This window comes from Dermochelys coriacea, chromosome 26, assembly GCF_009764565.3.
Source record: "Dermochelys coriacea isolate rDerCor1 chromosome 26, rDerCor1.pri.v4, whole genome shotgun sequence".
In the NCBI taxonomy this organism is placed as follows: Eukaryota; Metazoa; Chordata; order Testudines; family Dermochelyidae; genus Dermochelys; species Dermochelys coriacea.
In genome coordinates, this window is record NC_050093.1 from 6,055,370 (window position 1) to 6,075,764 (window position 20,395).

General features: G+C 41.1%; 1 protein-coding gene across 6 annotated transcripts in view; it reads left to right on the top strand.

The window, feature by feature from the left end:
* PPP3CC (protein phosphatase 3 catalytic subunit gamma) overlaps positions 1-20,395 on the top strand; it is a 55,263-nt gene that overhangs the window by 13,317 nt on the left and 21,551 nt on the right. For all 6 annotated transcript variants that reach the window (XM_043502968.1, XM_043502966.1, XM_043502967.1 and 3 more), the window contains exons 2-3: positions 9,273-9,470; positions 9,771-9,895. In XM_043502968.1, the coding sequence (XP_043358903.1) occupies positions 9,273-9,470; positions 9,771-9,895 (323 nt within the window). The remainder of the gene's footprint in view (positions 1-9,272; positions 9,471-9,770; positions 9,896-20,395) is intronic.

The window sequence follows — 20,395 nt, forward strand, 5'->3', positions numbered from 1 at the left end:
TACCTCAGTCTATTTAGATTGATCTAAAGGAGACTCTTTCAAGTTAACTTTTGTCTGAGTGTAGAAATGACAGTCTAGCCAAAATCCCCTGTGACTTGTACCAAGGTGAAAGACTATCTGAAAGGGTATGGTTCTTGTCAGAACTGTTAGCTGTTCTTTCAGAATGCTTGAAATGCCTTCCCCCCTCCCCCTCCCCCCCAGCTTTTAGCCATCTGTTGAACTAAGCAGCTGTAATTCCTCCACTCATCTGACTAGAAGCAGATGGGAGAAGGAGCCCATTGCAGTGAATGACTTTTCAGGTGTGCTCCCATATTGGGTTCAGGACTGGCAGCATAATCTCTCTGATGTTCACTGCTGAGCAATACTCTGTCATTTTAATCCTGAGCTGCTGCTTTTGACTGGAAGTCTTGGATGGTTTGAAACTTAAAATCTGTCTTCTCTGTCTGGTTCTGTCCATCAGAACCATTAATGGAGGGCTTGGGAACAAATTAGTCTGTACCAATCATCATTTTAGGCAAATGCTTCTTATTCCTTTTTCAGTAATGAGTATTGGTTGTTGTTTTGTACAATTGTCCGAGTAATGGTGGTGGTAGAGTTTTTGTGTTTCCGTTTTCATGGCGTGGGTCTGCTCTTTTTGAAGGTGTGGATTACTTAACTCTGATCTTGTTTAATGCTTGTTACTAGCATGATTTCTTTGACGGGTGATGATCATTTTTTTTTTCTGAACACATTAACCACAGTGTTATAAAACTATGCTCTGGATTGCATTGCCTAACACAGTCTATGCTCAAGAAGACTATTACCATGTTTTAAAAGCTGTGTAGCATTATTAAATTATTATTTAATGTGTCCATCTTATGAACATTTTAAGCTGTAATGTAGAAAAGGTGCAGGCCTTCTACTTAAAGGGCATGGAAATTTGGCTATGGCAGAGTGACTTTTTGTGGGTGAGTTGGTTCCACACTAGAGCTGCCTGATACCTGGTTTTGCAGTGTTTCAGAAAAGTGGCTTTTTGTCAGGTTGTCATTCTGTAAATAGCCTTTTGCCATATTCAGCCTCTAAGTTTGCAGGCTAAGAATACCTGCAGTTGGTGCGTACACCTGGATTTGTAAATATAGAGCATGTTAATTTCACCAAACATCCATTCTTGCACTGCAGTGTGCCAAGGATATTGCTGTCCTCTTAGTTTTACTGAACTCCTTGAAACACAACTGACCCCTTAATCCATTTTAGATCATAGATGTTTACATCTCAAAGTTCACGTGCCATCGTGTCCCTTTTGTCTTTGCATGGCATGTGGTATAAAACGTGTGCTGTTTTGCTAACCAGGCAGTCTAATCTATTACTCATTATACTAGGTGTGTATGGTGCTTTGCAAAATCATAGGCTCCTGCCACAAGGATTTTGTAGTCTAAATTAGATTTGACACAGGGATGATGGTAAACAAAAGGAGTGGGCACGAGGATCTTAGTGAATGATCTTGAGAAGTTCAATGTTATGTGCACCTTCCACCCTCTTTGAACTTTCTTAAACTTAGTATTTATGGGCAGTGTCTTAGGAGCCTCATGTCAGATCAATTTAGTACTCTTCATCTTCAGATTACTTTGACAGTCTGTAACTATCCTTCTCATCCCCCTGTGAGGTAGATATGTATTTACACCTTTTACAGATGGGGGAGAATGAGGCCCAGAGAGAAATATATAGCCCCATGGTGTGAGATGATGGCAGAGCCAGGGCTTGTGCAGCTTTCAATCTCTTGATCTAACCACTAGATGGCGCAGCCTGTACCCTATGCTAACTAAAGATAGTACTGTAAAGAAACTTCCTCCACAGCACCTTCTTACAGTATCGACCATTTCAATGGGGTTGAGTGCAAATGAGGGCAAAATCTATAATGGTGAAAATTAGTACATGGGATAATTACTTGCAGTGAATTGATACAAGCCTTTATACAAGTTATGCTGGCTAACAGGATTATTTGCTTTGGCAACACTGATTACTTAAGTGCTCATCCTTATCACTTACTGTTTGCAGGAGACATAATCATTGCTTAATAATATTGACTGGGTTTTGTTTTGGTTAGAGCCTCAGATTTTGACCCCTCTGTCTGGTTGGGAGGATTTTTCCTCTGTCCTCCTTGTGGACTCTGGCATATTTGGTCCTCTCCAGGTATCACAACATGCTTAACTACTATTCCAGCACCTTTCTACAGTACTGGCTTAAAGAACTGTTTTTGGCTTGGTCTGTGGGAAGTGAAGTGAGGAATATATTCCCATATACAGTAGGAGATGCAGTAATAACTAGCACAGATTCTCCTCCTTGGTGCATGTATGCAGCACCCATTCCTCTAGGGTCACTGCAGAGTGGTGGACAAATTGGCGGAGCAGAAAAGAAGTTGATCACATAAATCCGATTCCATCTGGGAGTTCGCAAAAAGAAAAGGAGTACTTGTGGCACCTTAGAGACTAACAAATTTATTAGAGCATAAGATTTCGTGAGCTACAGCTCACTTCATTGGATGCATTTGGTGGAAAAAACAGAGGAGAGATTTATATACACACACACAGAGAACATGAAACGATGGGTTTATCATACACACTGTAAGGAGAGTGATCACTTAAGATAAGCCATCACCAACAGCAGGGGGGGGAAAGGAGGAAAACCTTCCATGGTGACAAGCAGGTAGGCTAATTCCAGCAGTTAACAAGAATATCAGAGGAACAGTGGGGGATGGGGTGGGAGGGAGAAATACCATGGGGAAATAGTTTTACTTTGTGTAATGACTCATCCATTCCCAGTCTCTATTCAAGCCTAAGTTAATTGTATCCAGTTTGCAAATTAATTCCAATTCAGCAGTCTCTCGTTGGAGTCTGTTTTTGAAGCTTTTTTGTTGAAGTATAGCCACTCTTAGGTCTGTGATCGAGTGACCAGAGAGATTGAAGTGTTCTCCAACTGGTTTTTGAATGTTATAATTCTTGACGTCTGATTTGTGTCCATTCATTCTTTTACGTAGAGACTGTCCAGTTTGGCCAATGTACATGGCAGAGGGCCATTGCTGGCACATGATGGCATATATCACATTGGTAGATGCGCAGGTGAACGAGCCTCTGATAGTGTGGCTGATGTGATTAGGCCCTATGATGGTATCCCCTGAATAGATATGTGGACAGAGTTGGCAACGGGCTTTGTTGCAAGGATAGGTTCCTGGGTTAGTGGTTCTGTTGTGTGGTGTGTGGTTGCTGGTGAATATTTGCTTCAGATTGGGGGGCTGTCTGTAAGCAAGGACTGGTCTATCTCCCAAGATCTGAGAGAGCGATGGCTCGTCCTTCAGGATAGGTTGTAGATCCTTGATGATGCGTTGGAGAGGTTTTAGTTGGGGGCTGAAGGTGATGGCTAGAGGCGTTCTGTTGTTTTCTTTGTTGGGCCTGTCCTGTAGTAGGTGACTTCTGGGTACTCTTCTGGCTCTGTCAATCTGTTTCTTCACTTCAGCAGGTGGGTATTGTAGTTGTAGGAATGCATGATAGAGATCTTGTAGGTGTTTGTCTCTGTCTGAGGGGTTGGAGCAAATGCGGTTATATCGTAGTGCTTGGCTGTAGACAATGGATCGAGTGGTATGATCTGGATGAAAGCTAGAGGCATGTAGGTAGGAATAGCGGTCAGTAGGTTTCCGATATAGGGTGGTGGTTATGTGACCATCGCTTATTAGCACCGTAGTGTCCAGGAAGTGGATCTCTTGTGTGGACTGGTCCAGGCTGAGGTTGATGGTGGGATGGAAATTGTTGAAATCCTGGTGGAATTCCTCAAGAGCTTCTTTTCCATGGGTCCAGATGATGAAGATGTCATCAATGTAGTGCAAGTAGAGTAGGGGCATTAGGGGACGAGAGCTGAGGAAGCGTTGTTCTAAGTCAGCCATAAAAATGTTGGCATACTGTGGGGCCATGCGGGTTCCCATCGCAGTGCCGCTGATTTGAAGGTATACATTGTCACCAAATGTGAAATAGTTATGGGTCAGAACAAAGTCACTATCTGAAGCAAATACTCACCAGCAACCACACAACAGAACCACTAACTCAGGAACCTATCCTTGCAACAAAGCCCGTTGCCAACTCTGTCCACATATCTATTCAGGGGATACCATCATAGGGCCTAATCACATCAGCCACACTATCAGAGGCTCGTTCACCTGCGCATCTACCAATGTGATATATGCCATCATGTGCCAGCAATGGCCCTCTGCCATGTACATTGGCCAAACTGGACAGTCTCTACGTAAAAGAATGAATGGACACAAATCAGACATCAAGAATTATAACATTCAAAAACCAGTTGGAGAACACTTCAATCTCTCTGGTCACTCGATCACAGACCTAAGAGTGGCTATACTTCAACAAAAAAGCTTCAAAAACAGACTCCAAGGAGAGACTGCTGAATTGGAATTAATTTGCAAACTGGATACAATTAACTTAGGCTTGAATAGAGACTGGGAATGGATGAGTCATTACACAAAGTAAAACTATTTCCCCATGGTATTTCTCCCTCCCACCCCATCCCCCACTGTTCCTCTGATATTCTTGTTAACTGCTGGAATTAGCCTACCTGCTTGTCACCATGGAAGGTTTTCCTCCTTTCCCCCCCCTGCTGTTGGTGATGGCTTATCTTAAGTGATCACTCTCCTTACAGTGTGTATGATAAACCCATTGTTTCATGTTCTCTGTGTGTGTGTGTGTGTGTGTGTGTGTGTGTGTATAAATCTATCCTCTGTTTTTTCCACCAAATGCATCCGATGAAGTGAGCTGTAGCTCACGAAAGCTTATGCTCTAATAAATTTGTTAGTCTCTAAGGTGCCACAAGTACTCCTTTTCTTTTTGCGAATACAGACTAACACGGCTGCTACTCTGACATCTGGGAGTTAACAATCATGTAAAGCTAGCGGTGAAACTTACATAAAAGTTCTTCGTTGCTCACATCAATGTATTGGCACAAATAATCCTCCATTTTATCTTACATAAGACTCTACTAATTAAGATTACTGGGAAATGGCAAGGCAGAACTTGCCAGAAGTTTTTCCTGGATTGTTTCTGAATTGTGGATTGGCACTGCCTGTTCTGTGGTCACATACCCTTTTCATTAAACATGCTATCCTAAATTCTATGGCCTGACTTTTTCTAAGTGCTTTAAATGCTTAGGGTGATGATAGCGTTACTGGCCATCTTTAAGACTTGAGAAAGCAATGACGTGGTTGTGACGTTGCACTTCATATGTTTTATGGAAATATGCTTGAGTGTGAATATGATGCTTTATGCAAAAGGTCTCTTATAAGGTATCATAAAAAGTTATAACCTACTGAATATATTCCTCCTGTTTGCATGCATGTATCATTCTTGTATCTGAAGCTAGAAATATGAACTATAACTCTCAGGTCCGATCGTAATTGTGCAAAGTGTGGGCCATTAATGGTCATTGAGAATCTTGATGGCTCCCATTGACTAGGACAGTTGGTTGTAAATGGTTTATTTACCTGCATGCCTTCCTATGTACTCGTGGACCAACCTAGGAAGAATGGAGACTAGGGGTCTTACAGTGATACGTGACCATATCACATGATACTGGAATCCATCTTAATCCTTGTACTTTTCCACTGATGAGGTGGGGGTGGGGACGGGGACAAATACAGACAAGATTCCGCCTTGTGCCAAAGCTATAAAAGGAGGTGGAGCAAGACAAAAAGGGCTGCCAGTCATGAGACAACCCCTGCTTACCACTTGAGATTTCTGCTGGATCTAACGCAGACTGTACCAGGGGAAAGGATTTGGCCCAAACTAGGAAGGAGTCTAGTCTGTGGAAGAAGCTTATTGGAACATCTTTGAGGGTGAGATTACCTGTAAATCAGTTTCTTAATGTATTAGGCTTAGACTTGCGTGTTTTGTTTATTTTGCTTTGTGACTTACTTTGTTCTGGCTGTTATTACTTGAAACCACTTAAATCCTACTTTTTATACTTAATAAAATCGCTTTTGTTTATTAATAAACCCAGAGTAAGTGATTAATCCCTGGGGGAGCAAACAGCTGTGTATATCTCTCTATCGGTGATATAGAGGGTGAACAATTTACGAATTTACCCTGTACAAGCTTTATACAGAGTAAAATGGATTTATTTGGGGTTTGGATCCCATTGGGAGCTGGGTGTCTGGGTGCTGGACAGGTAACCTGCTGAGCTGTTTTTAGTTAGTCTGCAGCTTTGGGGACATGGCCCAGACCCTGAGTCCGTGTTGCAGCAGGGTAGCATGTCTGGCTCAACAAGGCAGGGTTTTAGAGCCCCAACCTGGCAGGGAAAACTGGCTCAGAGGTAATTTCAGCACATCAGGTGACAGTCCCAAGGGGATCTCTGTGACCAAACCCATCAGTGGTATATTGGCTACATAAAATAATTCCTGATTTACCTTGAATTTTCTTCTCTCCCTTCTGAGTCATTTGACTTTCAAATTCTATGAGCCTGCCATAAGGCGGAGCTAGCAGGTGTTAGGACAACTGCTGAGTTCCATACAAGAATTAACTTTTCATATGATTGATTAGTTACAGTAGTGCCTGAAAGCCTCAATCAGGGTGAGGCCCTAGTGTGCTGGGTGCTGTACACAGATTTGTACTGCACTCATTGGTGTCCCTCTCCTTCTTTCCTTCGCCTGCTTCCAACCCAACCCAGCTGCCAAATCCTGCAATTTCTTTCTGACAACTTTCAGTGAATAAAGTTATGTCACATTATTGCAGTCGCAGAGTGGTGGACTGGGTCACCTTTCATTACATCCAGTCTTGTTCTCCTTCTGTCCTACATTCCACGTTATTTGGAAAATAATGTTCGGCTTCTAAGACACTCTCAGCATATGCCTGCACTGCAATTATACACCCTTGGCTGGCCCATGCCAGCTCATTTGGGCTTGCAGGGATCTAAAAGCTAAGGGTCCCAGAGCCTTGGCTCTGGCATCAGCCCAAATGTCTATTCTGCAATTAGACAGCGCCTTAGCTGGAGTCAGCTGGCAGAGGCCAGCCGCAGGATTTTAATTGCAGTGTAGACCTACCCTCTGGTGTAGATTTGCTGTCTTTCTCTCTGCCCCAGGTTCCAAACTAAGGGCATGTCTACACTATGGGGGAAAGTCGATCTAAGCTACACAATTTGAGTTACGTTTAGTAGCGTAACTCAAGTTTGTGGGGTCCACACTATGCTGTCTCGACGGGAGATGCTATCCCGTCGACTCCCCTTACTCTTCTCTTTCCGGTGGAGTACCAGAGTCGATAGGAGAGCGATCTGCAGTCTATTTAGCTGATCTTCACTCCTTAGGGCTTATCTCCATTTCCGTCATAGGTGGAGACAAGCCCTAAGGAGCTACTGTATTTGCAGTTAAGAGAGATCAGTTACATTCCTGTTAGTCACTGTATTGTTTGATAAGCAACTTTACCATGCCTATAAATTCAACAGTTTGGCGTATTGAACGTCTTTCATTGATGATTGTTAGGCACATCAACTTCATTTGCATTTCAGTAATATTTTTGTGTTGCATCTGATTTAGAGTTAAGAGCAATTCCATTTTCCCAGCACATGGTCATAACGTTGAAGTTGGAGATGGGAAAGACCTGGTACCTTATCTAGTCACAGTTGGGATTGTGTGCTCTGACACTTGGAGATGCAGCCCATGCAGGCACACCCAGGGTGGGAGTGACTAAGGTGTCTTTAAGCCACTTTTGTGGCCTCAGGATTCTAGGTAGTTCCAAGGGCAGTCCCCAGCTGCTTGTGGACAGCAGTACTAATCACAGTCTCCACAGAGATGTGCACCATGGCCTGTGCCACAGCTGATGAGGGAGCTACATAAACGGTACCTGCACCACAGGAATTTTCCCTGGCCAGATAAGGGGTTTTTCCTGTCAATTTATGCTCACAGTGCCCAGGGGAGCCCCTAGAAGCGGAATTCCTCTTAATATATCTGTACCCTAGCCTCTTCTTCCCAATGCAGAATTCTTCCCTATGGAGTGTTTTACTAGTAATGCTTTATCTTGAGCATTTAGATACTGCAGTGATGGGGGCTATAGGAGAAAAGTGGAAGCTAGATGATTGAAAAGATACATGGTTATTTAAGATGTTTCTAAAAGGAAATGGAAGCAGGACCCAAGATCATCTCTACACTACATCTTTGTGATAAGAGAGGCAAATAGCTACAAGCAAATCAAGTTGTATGTTGTCACCATCTTTAGTTGGGGGACACTTTTACATCTGCATGACTGGATTTTACCTTTAGTCTCCCTTTCTTGCTGTTTTGAGAACACCCACAGCATTCAGTCTTTCTGGAGCTAATTTTTCAGAAATAGAAACACTGTATCTTTGAAATACTATGCAGGGTCACTTGTGTTTTATTATTTTTAATTTATCCTGACCTGAGAGATGGCAGATGGGAACCTTAATTTGATCACCACTAACAAATCATTAGAAATTTTTCTTCCAAATTTCACATACTTCCTTTTTGTGCTGGAAGCCTCTAACAAATAACACAGTTCTGTTTCATGAAAGTATAGTGGCTTTTGAAGTGTCACCACTTTTAACGTGGTAAAAGTTAAGCAGTGCATCTCAAAGGTATGCTTAGATACTGAAGTGATGGGTGCCTTAGAATATGTACAATAAATGAATGAATACAGGGTATCATCATGACTAGCCAAGTGCTACCCTGAGCTGAGCCTGTATGAGTCGCACTTAAAATAGTGCATGTACTGAATAAAGTGCAAGGTGTTGCAATGGTGAAAGCAACTTCCTGATAAGTTATGCAGGTTGAGCTGCAAGCACTAATGCTCATCCCCTAAGCTCTAGATAAGCATTACTTGATCGCTGTCCTCTACAAACAAGTACATTTGGTTAGTTATTCTACTGGTATACAATATTTGCACCCATAACCCATCCCTTCTAAAACTGTCTTAGGGTAGTGGTTTCCCTCACTAAAGTGAGGAAACACTTTAGTTCCCACATCTACTGTAGTTTTGCACCCCTTTCACCTGCCCCAGGTACACAGATAACGTTTTGCATGGCTGTATATGGTGATTTCTAATGTGAGGCTGCCTGTTAGTTGGGTTGGAAGCATAACTTTGATATTGTTGCATTTGAGAAGACAAATGTGTATTGAAACAGATGCTTATGACTGTTCATGTCTGAGCGCTGGACAGAAGTCTAATGCTGAAATGTGAGTATGAATCCCTTTAAAGAGACACATTGCTAATGTCTTTACTTCTGTTTTCTAGCTGTCCCATTTCCTCCCACGCAACGGCTCACACTGAAGGAAGTGTTTGAGGATGGAAAGCCCAGGCTTGATGTCTTGAAAAGCCATTTGGTGAAGGAAGGGCGGCTAGAAGAGGATGCAGCATTGAAGATAATCAATGATGGGGCTGCCATTCTGAGGCATGAGAAGACAATGATTGAAGTAGAGGCTCCAATCACAGGTCAGAGAAAGCTTTCTGAAGCTGAAGTCACATATAAAGGCTGTCTAGAATTGCAAGCTGCCAAAAATAGCAGATCTGCTGTTGCGTGTTCTTTTCATCATTTTTCAGGCAGTGGGGTTTTAAAATTGCCTTTACTCTCAGAAGAGGGAGTATTTTGGTAGCATAGATAGTTTTCACAGAAGCTGGATATAATGTCACAGTAGCTTAGGTCTAAGTGAAGCCATGCTCCCTGTTGCTGCCATGATTTTTCTCTTCTTAGCATGTAATTCCCTTTTTTGCTCTCCTTCCCCACCCCCTTAGTGTGTGGTGACATTCACGGGCAGTTCTTTGACCTGATGAAGTTGTTTGAAGTTGGAGGATCACCCAATAACACCCGCTACCTCTTCCTGGGAGACTACGTGGACAGAGGCTACTTCAGTATAGAGGTGACAAATAAACCTGTGCCTTTGGGGATTACGATGTTAAAGTCTGAACTAAGCCTAACAAATATTTATCTCTTACACCATTTTTAGGTTCTAGTATGTTTCTGCGTAAGAGGAAGGCACATTGCTTATAGGTCATCTACTTGCAGTGTGATTTGTTAGAAAAGTTTTATTAAGCAATGGGTCATTATTTTTGAGGCAAGTTGAAAGTTGTGCCCTCAACATGTAGAGACAGGAAAACAACTGTGGCAAGGCTAATGTCTAAACTCTTGATTCTGAGTCTGTAGCTTTAATTTCACATGTTGCTGTCGGTCTGATTGTGAGCACAGCAAGAGGGAGAGTTGATCACAGGAGCACTCTTCATATTGCCCATAACATACAAGGAAGCAGCGAGTTTCCTAGCAGAGGAAGAAGAGATACTATCTACCCATTAGCTCCTAAAGTATTCAGTGTTGCATGAATATAGAAGGCTGGAGTTAGAGGGTGGAATTTCACCCAGAACATTGGCCCGAATGAGCCACACAATAATCACAGTAGAGTGTCCTCTAACTACATACCTAACTATGTTGTAGCTACATGCTTTCAGTGTAATGTCAGTCATCACACCAGGATTTTGTGACTCCATTCACTGATCGTGTGGTATTGCAGCTAGGCAAAGTTGAGAATTGTTGGTCTTAAAGGACAGATTTAATTGACTTTGATTAGTAACAGTTAGCTACTAGCTCTCTGAATGGTTCCTGGTAACTGAACAAGCACATAGTACTCGTGTCAGGAGGTGGTTGTGACTTGTCTCCATGTGGAAGAGTTACTAGTAAATGCCACAAACCCTGAGGGGTGCTATCTCACTTTGCATGAAAGTGGAGTTGATTACTAAAGGAGTGCTTATTCTAGGTACAGACACAGTATAACAAGTGACATTTGAGACTATCAGAGAACATAAGATGGCCAAACTAATGATGCCAGGGCTTGTGGGTCTTGCTTCGCTATGCAGCATCTTATTCTATTGCCTTTAGATGTCAGATATGAGAACAAAGGAAATGAAGACATGACCTATTGGAACTCAAGCAGAATTTGTTTGCATAGATCAGTTAAAATATAAGTCGGGGACTACCAAAGGCAGCAATAAGGGTATTTAGTGTAAATAGTTCTTTGAAGGATATTTACTACCAGAGTATTTAGTGGGGTACCACTTGCTGACTGTGTTTTGGCAGCTGCCTGGCTTCCTTTCATCCTAATACTTCTGGGCTCCTACATATTGACTTTAAGCCAAGGTGAGACACTGAGCAGTTGCTGGGAGAGTGGACACATTGATGCTTGAGAGGTTGGATTTCTGATGTTCAGCCAATAGGATTTCTGTAGTGCTGGCACTTGTGCCTTTGTGTATTATTTCTGGAAGGGAGAAGGAATGACTGTAGTTTCATGCTATTCCTACTTAAACAGTTTGGTTTGTGCATACTCCAGTGTTGTGTGTTTAAATGGATTTACCTGCCAGAGATATTGTCGAATGCCAGTTTAATCCTTCAGTGATCTGAGGAATATTTCTTTTTGTGGAGTTAAAGTTGTGGATACGCAACAGCGTATGCTCTACAGAACATGGACGGGGAGGTGGCTCCCCAACCCCCAGCCTTTGATCCTGGGATCTTATCACAGATAGGCTAGATTGTCTAGCATGTGGGAGAAAGATTAAGGAGTAAGTGCTTAAGTACTGTGGTGGTGGGCGCAATTTGGACTAAAAATGGGAAAGCATCAGAACCAGGAAGAAGTGTGTACAGCAGGCAAGGAAAATGGATCACCGGGTAGTCTTTCTAGGGAGAGGATTGAGCTGAGAGAATCTTATCACGGAATAAAGGCAGCAAATTTGAGTTAATCAAATTTTGCTTGATCTGGTCCCTTTTTAAGCCTAATACATCTTAAAAGTTGGAGACCTTTATAGAGCAACCCAACCCTTTCAGTCTTTGGAGACATTTGGGACAGCTGTTCTTTGTAAGCTGTCAGCATGAATCCCTTTCATGCCATTCTTGACCCTCCTCTCCCCCTTTCCCTTGAGTCCGCAGGGGAGATAAAGCCATGAAGCATTCTCTTTCCCCACAGAGCAAGCATTGATCTTTCACGAAGCAGGGTGGGCTTTGATTAGTACATGCGGGGGCTGATCCAAATGTCACTGATAAAACAGAATATAGAAGGCTTGCTTCCCTTGTGCTTATTGATGTGTGCCTTTTCTTTCCACCTACTGCAAAGTGTTGCCTATATGTTTAGAGAGATTCCCATAGTGGTGTGTAATAAACTGCAGCAGCACCAGTTTCTATAGTGAAATGTCGGCAGTTCAGCAAACAGCTTGGACAATAGCTGTGTGGGCAAAGAAGTGGCTAGTTAACAAGTGGCTGGTTAATCTAGTTCTTTGTTTTTTTCAGGGTTTCTAACATACAGTGAAAACATTTTCAGAGGTGACTGGGTTCAGAAGGCCGGCTGCTGTGATCTGAGATACTTGAGTGCCTTAGTTTTGCAGGCACAGTCTCTTTATCACAGAGATTCAGGTAGTTGTAAGGCATCCAGATTTTGCTGTGCTTTCCAGTTTAAAAAGGTGAGGAATGCTGGCATCCACAGACCCTTTTGTGAGTCATGGCACAAGCTTGTGCATCCATATGCTGGGAGGGGATATTATCAAGTGTCTGCCCAGAGCTACTGATGATCATGACCTTTTAACTGAGTGAAATAGGACGTAATTGTATAATTGCATCCTGATGTATGCAGTCAGGAAGCAGGACACAAAACTGGGGACCAGGGAGGTGTTAAGGCAAACTGTATTAGTTGTTAGGGACCCAAGTGACCCTTGGAAGATACCTGTGTGGCCATGAATATTTGATGGGTTGCCAGGGTAAAAGTGGCTGTTTGTAGCGTACAAGCTGAGTATTCAAATATGCCCAAAAATCAGTTCGATCAGCTCAGAGATCTTTACCAAATTCTTTCTGGACCCACTGTTTGTGTGTGGTAATTTAAAAGCAACATCACATGGTGATAGTTAAAATGAGCACAAAGATGCCACAACATTTTTTTGTTGTTGTACAGAAGTTGAGGCTTCTGATTGCAAAAAGGAAATAGTCTCCGGGAAATGTTTGATCTCCGTGCCTGTCATTTAAACCATCATTGCAACTGGGTCTAATTAGCTCATTATTTGGCAGCCTTTGCAGAAGACAGGGATTGACTAGGATCTAGAGACTGAACTGTGTCTCTCCAGAGTGGGGTTGTTGATCCCTATTGTGTAGCAGTCTGTGAGGGAAGCTGGCATTGTTGCTATTGCTGTTTTAGTACCTGTTCTAGGGATAAACAGAGGCATCTGGTCTCCAGAGCTGTCAGCACTAAACTCACACCCAATAAGTTAAAAGTAAAGGAAAATGTTCTCATTCCTAGTGATCTCTTGTAGTGACGTGCAGTCTGGATGCCATACTATAGGCTATGTGCCTAGTACAGTGGAGCCTAAAGTGCAGGCAATATCTGTGCTAAATAAACATACTTCATTTGTTCCCTTTCTCAGATGCAAGACTGTAAGGCATTATATTACAATATTCAGAGGCTGGTTAGAATTGTGGCTCGGATTGACATCAGTTCCACATAGCTTCCTCTTTATAAATCTTTCCTTCCTTTCATATCATGGGTGCCTATCTCGGAAAAAGGGATTCATTTTGTTATAGATAGTATTGTAGGTCTCCTGCAGATCTGGTGGTAAAAGCTGACTGGTATTTTTGCTCGTAAGGAGTCATGATTTTGCAGTCTTTGTAATTCTATTATGTAAGTTCTGGCTGTTTACTGGACTGTTGTGTTTCACATATGAAACATGTAAGTTTAAGAAATAAAAAACCTGTGCACTTGCAAACAGTTTTTCTGCTGCCAGTGATGTGAAGGGGGTTTGGTAACTGATTATCCCCACCATCTGGAAGTGAAAGGAGCTGCTTTTTAAAACATGCATATATTATTGTGTGGTTTCTATCAGATTTTTAGTCAAACACATTCTGTGCATCTTCCACTTTTGTGAGGATATCCTGTCTTAGAGGCTCCTACATACAGGCATTTCAGCAGTTGTGTGTTTCCCAGTGTGTATCCTGTGCACTGTATTCAGAAAAGAATCTAATGTATAAGCACCAACAACAGGAGTGATACTTTAACTTAATTTTTCCCCTTTAAGATATCAGCTGCTAAAGTACAGGGCACTGGATTGGGACTCAGGAGAGCTGGGTTCTACGTCAGATCTGCCAGTAACCATCCGTGACATTGGACGATTCACTTCCTCTTTCTGGCCCTCCATCTTGTCTCTTGATTGAAAGCTCTTAAGCGCTGGGAATATTTTTCACTCTGTGCACAGTGCTTAGTGTGATGAGGCTCTCGTCTTGCATGGAAACTCGGTGTGTGTGGTACCATAATACAATTAATAAAATAATGTTTTATTAAATATAAAATAAAAGAATTGACCAGAAACTGAATCAGTTTTATCTATCAGTAGAGGTGAAGTGATGGTGGTGCAGAGCTTTGCTGGATTCATTTGCTAAGTTAGATTTCATCAGGGCTCCTTGTTGTCATTGTTTAATTACAGAATTTAATGTACGATACTCTGGCAGGGCTAGAATGTACAGTTTTGTCTAGGATGATTAAATATTGAAGCAACACGGTCAAAGTTGGTAAGCCTAAAATTAGATGGAACAGCTCTTGTTTTGGTTTTCAGGTATATGCACGGAGTAGAATTCCTGTAAATCTCATTAAAACTAGAAGGGAGCAGTAAAGAGGTGTGACATAAAATTTCACACCTAGAGTGCTGAGTACTTGCTTTCTTCTGCATCCCTCAGTTTGGAAGCCAGACGTACTTTTTTTTTTTTTTCCATGATCGGAGGAAATCGCCAAAAATTGACCTTCAGGTTGGCACTCATGACTGGCCCATGTAAAATGAGTTTTGTCTCACTCCAGTTCCAATTCCCAGTAGAAGTGTCCTTAAAAAAAAAGACACGATAGCTCTAATAGACCCATTTTCTGGAGCACTCCTCAGAGTGGCCAAGATTGACCGGATTCAGGAGACCAAACCCCTAGAGATTGTCCAGCCAAATAAGGGTTCAGACATGTTGACAGGAAACCTTGCATGGCCATGGTTTTAGCTATGCATTGTGGTTTAAGAGAACTTTGGTCTCTAGAGTGGGATTTCTAATTTTAGCATATTTCACAAAATTCACATTAAAAATTAATATTCTAGTAGACTTAATGTGGGGCCTCCCAACCTTGACAATGTCACTACAATTTCTAACAAGTGTGCTTATCACAGCCTGGTTGACCCTGCTGGTGATTCTGATATTACATCAGAGAGAGAAAAGCATGTTTGAAGGGAAACTGACTCCTCTCTGAGAGGGGGGGCATGTTTTTGCTTTTAAACCTTTTCTTTCAGTTTGACTCTGTTCTGTCTTGTTAGCATTATTAAAGAAAGCAGTGATAAGCTTCTCTTGCTAAACCGTGTAAGCTGTAAATTCACTTTGATTTAACATACCAAACTATGTGCAATTGTAAATAGAAGCTGGATTCATTCTCTACCCCATTCTGCAATAAGACTGAATAATTCTCAGTCTGTTTTCGCATAATATTTTCAAATACTAAGCATTTAATCATATTCCCTTGCTTTGTCCATTCATTACATTAGCTGTATCCCAGAATACATAACCCATTAAAGAAAAAATGTGGTCTGAGCATAAGGTAGACTTTTGGAGCTCTTTCTTTCTGTTCCCTGCTTTGCCAATGACTGCCCTTCCCCCCACCCAACCCCCCCGTACATGTTTTCCTATCTATAGAATGGCAATACTTGCCTATTTCAGAAGAGGGATGGAAGGTTTATTATTTATAAGCACTTTATAGATGCAATTTTTATTAATTTGTAATTCTCAGCTGACCTTTATTTAAAGGAACATATCTCTGTTTATAATGCTAGTTATGTATTTGCATAAAGGGACTCTTAAAAAGATTCTTCAAGGCCCCCTACGATTTGATTCCTTATGCTTCATTTAGGAAATGTTCCATCATGCTTTATTGCAGGCAGTTCTGATCTCATTCTTGTAAGTAGTGATATGTTACAAGAGTAAATCTTTTGTATGAGTGTCAGTTTGTAAGGGAAGAAATTAAATATTCATGTATGCCTTGGTGCATGGCTTTAGGCTTTAAGGTCATAGACAAAAAGAAATTAGATTCTTAAATCTAGTAATCCATAATTGTCTCAAGTTGCTACTGAGACGTTGTAACCATTTAGTAATCTGTTTCTAGACACAGAGCCTTGGAAAATCTGGATAAGGGATCTCTTTGTAAATCACCAACTAAAAAAAATCACATGAATACAACTATAGTTATCTCTCTTACTTGTTATCATGGGTCCTGTAGAGACATCAACAGGCTGTTCAGTGCTCTTTGAACTATGTTTCTCCTTACATGTTCCCTTAACACCAGTGATTTTTCAGGTACTTGTGAAATATCCATACACCATTTGAGACTAAAATGTAAAGTTTGATTTAGAGTTCTGTAGTTTTTGTTCTGTTGTCAGAAAGCATTGTTTCATGGTTACATCCATTATTCTACACTACTATATTTTTTTTAAAAAGTATGTATTGTTAATAGCTCTTCTCCAGGTTGCTAACATGAGAGATGATTTAAAACCGAAAGAACTTTTAAACTCTGTTTTCCACTCCATCATTGCTATATCTCCCCCCCACCCATTTTATTCAGGCAGTGAAACCAGTTTAGTCAGTTCCCTGATCTTCTGTCTCCATCCCTCATGTCAATTTGTGTCATTTATAGTAACTTTCATTTTCTGGTTCTCATGTGCTAGCCCTGATCTGTGACATTTAGGTTGCAAACGCACCAGGATAAAGTTAAAATTGCAGAATATTTTTATAAATTTGTGGGAACATTTCTCCTATAAATAGACTTAGTAAAGCCATTTTATTCTGGATCTAAACGGGCAACCTAAATTGCCTGACAATGTTGCATTATCTGTAGTAGTAATTAAAATTAGGATTGTGTAAGCATGTCTCTTCCTGTAAGGTTTAAATTCTGTAACATGCAGAGAGATGCTTCAGAATTACATGGGACTCTGGAAATCCTTATATTTACCTAGGCAGAAAGGCTCCTTATTCTCTGGAGATTTTAAGGTTTCAAATGAGTAAATCAGAGCTTGCCTGGAGGTTCAATATTTAAGTACCTTGATGTTTTAGCCATCTGTAATAGAAACTGGATTGAAGTTGTTTTCTCTGCTCTGGAATTAATTTTTATACCACAGCAGCTGGCTTCTGGAATACTGTGCACCCAAACCAGCATGTATTAAGTGCAAAATTTGCTTTCTGATGTCAACCTTCATCTTTCGTGTTGTGAAAGAATGTACGGTTTTTGCAGCATGTCGGCCTAAAGGGCAAGTGCTTGTTACAAACTTTAATCCAAGCCATGCTGCTTGTTGTCATAACAGATTATCTTCCAACTCTCAAAATTGTCAAGGCAAACTTGATATCACTTCTCGCATGTTAAACAAATGAGCTGGTTAAGTCAGTTTGCCAACCACAGTATTATATAAGTATATTCTCTTTAAAACATTTATCTTCAGAGCTTCCTTGGCAAGCTAGCCTGGAGTATTTCCCTGGCCCTAGTAAGGCTGTTGTGTCAATTTGATATTGGTCTGTTCCGCAGTGACAGAGGCACTTGTTCAGTGACACTGTTCAAAGCAAACTTGTGAAACTTTTTTCAGCCCCCAGAGGGTTTTGAGTTTTTCCTGTTTGGGGCTTTTTCATTTCTTCAAGCATCTATATCACATGAATATAACATGTACATGAATATAACAAGTTTGGGGTTTTTTTTCCCCCCATACTAGAAATGTGAGGCTCTAACTAATAATCAGCATACTTGATATAATGGTCAGCAAGGACATAATGATCTCCAGTTTAGGTTGCAGGTGGGACAGCTGTAGAGATACTGTCCACCTGTTTGTGCTTAGCTGCTCTGAAAATGAGTGCTCTTACTTTGGTTTCTGCTGATAGGGAGGAAGGAAGGAAAAGCTACCCCCACCCAATGCAAAGTTGGTTTCAGTTGAATGAGATCTCATCTGTCAGTTCTCTAGCTCAAGCCTAATATAGAGAAATGTGTGCTGTGGCTTTTCCCCCACTGGTGAAATTGGCCAAGATAAGATCTGATGTTGCTTATGGAGCTAGGTTGCTCTTAAGGTTTTACTTGAAATCAACTTTTTGGGTTTATTTTAAGACGGGTGAACTTGAATGCCTGTTATTAAATGAGGATATTGATATAACAGGCACCACAGAAACTTCGTGGAATGATGATCATTAATGAGAGACGGTAATACTAGGGTATAAAATATATAGGAACGACAGTGTAAGTCACACTAGTGAAGCAGTGGCACTGTATGTGAAAGAAAGCATAGTCAAATATAGTAAAAATCTTAACTGAATCAAACACAGAATCTCTATGGATAGAAATTCTATGGTTGAATCAGAGTATAGCAGTAGCAATATATTACTGACCACCTGACCAAGATGGTGACCATGATTGTGAAATGCTTAGAGACTAGAGAGGCTACAAAATCAGGAAACCAATAATAATGGGGAATTTCAACTATCCCCATATTGACTGGGAATGTGTCACGTCAGGATGGGATACAGAAATAAAATTTTTAGACATCATTAATGACTACTTCTTGGAGCAGCTAGTCCTGGAACCCACAAGGAGAGAGGCAATTCTTGATTTAGTCCTAAATGGTGCACAGGATCCGGTCCAAGAGATGAATGTAGTTGAACCGCTTGGAATAGCAACCATAAATGTCATTAAATGTAACATCCTTGGGGAAAATACTAAAGAAACCCACTACAATAGCATTTAACTTCAAAAAGGGGAACACAAAAGTAAGGAGACTAGTTAAATGGAATTTAAAAGGAACGCTCACCAGAGCGAAATGCCTGTAAGCTGCAAGGCTTTTAAAAATCACTGTAATAGAGGCTCAAACTATGTGTATACCCCAAATAAAAGAGAAAACAGGAAGGAGCGCCAAAAAAGCCTCCTTGGCTAAACAAGTAAAACGAGTAAAAGAGGTGGTTAGAGATAAACAGACGTCTTTTAAAAATTAGAAGTCTGATCCGACCGAAGAAAATAGAAGGGAATCATAGGACTGGAAGGGACCTCGAGAGGTCATCTAGTCCAGTCCCCTGCAGTCATGGCGGGACTAGCGAACGTATACTCTGGCAAATCAAATGTAAAAGTTTTATAATTAGGCAGGCCAAAAAAGAATTTGAGGAGCAACTAGCAAAACACACAAATTAACAGCAGTTTTTTTGAAGTACATCAGAAGCAGGAAACCTGCCAAACAATCAGAGGGACCACTCAACGATCGAAATGCTAAAGGAGCAATCAAGGAAGACAAGGCCATTGCAGAGAAGCTCAGTGAATTCTTTGCATTGCTCTTCACTGCAGAGGATGAGAGTGAGATACCCACACCCGAGCCATTCTTTTTAGGTGACAAATTTGAGGTGTCAGTAGATGAGGTTTTGGAACAAATTGATAAATTAAACAGTAATAAGTCACCAGGATCAGATGGTATTCACCCAAGAGTTCTGAAGGAACTCAGATACAAAATTGCAGAACTACTAACTGTGGTATGTAACCTATTGCTTAAATCAGCCTCTGTACCAGATGACAGGAAGATAGCTAATGTCATGTTGGGGGTTTTTTTTTGTTTTTTTTTTTTTTTAAGGCTCCAGAAGTGATCCTGGAGATTATAGGCTGGTAAAATGAATTTCTGTACTATGGTTTCAACCAATTTGCCTGGTACTGAACAGAATTATCAGACACTGAGATGAACACAGTATGTTGGGGAATAATCAACATGGCTTTTGTAAAGGGAAATCATGCCTCACTAATCTATTAGAATTCTTTGAGGGGGTCAACAAATTTGTGGACAAGGGTGATATAGTGTACTAGACTTTCAGAAAGCCCAGTGTCTCTTGCCAAAGGCTATTAAGCAATGTAGGCAGTGTGGGATAAGAGGGAAGGTCCTCTTGTGGATCAGTAACTTGTTCAAAGATAGGAAACACAGGATAGGAATAAATGGTCAGTTTTCACAGTGGAGAGAAGTAAATAGCAGGATCCCCAAGGATCTCTGTTGGGGTTAGTGCTGTTGAACATATTCATAAATTATGTGGGGGAAAAGGGGTAAACAGTGAAATGGCAAAGTTTGCAGATGATATGAAGTTACTCAAGGTAGTTAAGTCCAAAGCTGACTGAGAAGAGTTAACCAGTTTTGTGAGATCCTTTTGTGACTGGCAACAAAATGGCAAATGAAATTCACCGTTGATGAAGCAAAGTAATGCACATGGGTAAACATAACCCCAACTATAAATACAAAGTGAAAGGGCCAACATTAGCTGTTACCACTCAAGAAAAAGATCTGAGTCATAGTGGATAGTTCTCTGAAAACATCTGCTCAATGTTCTG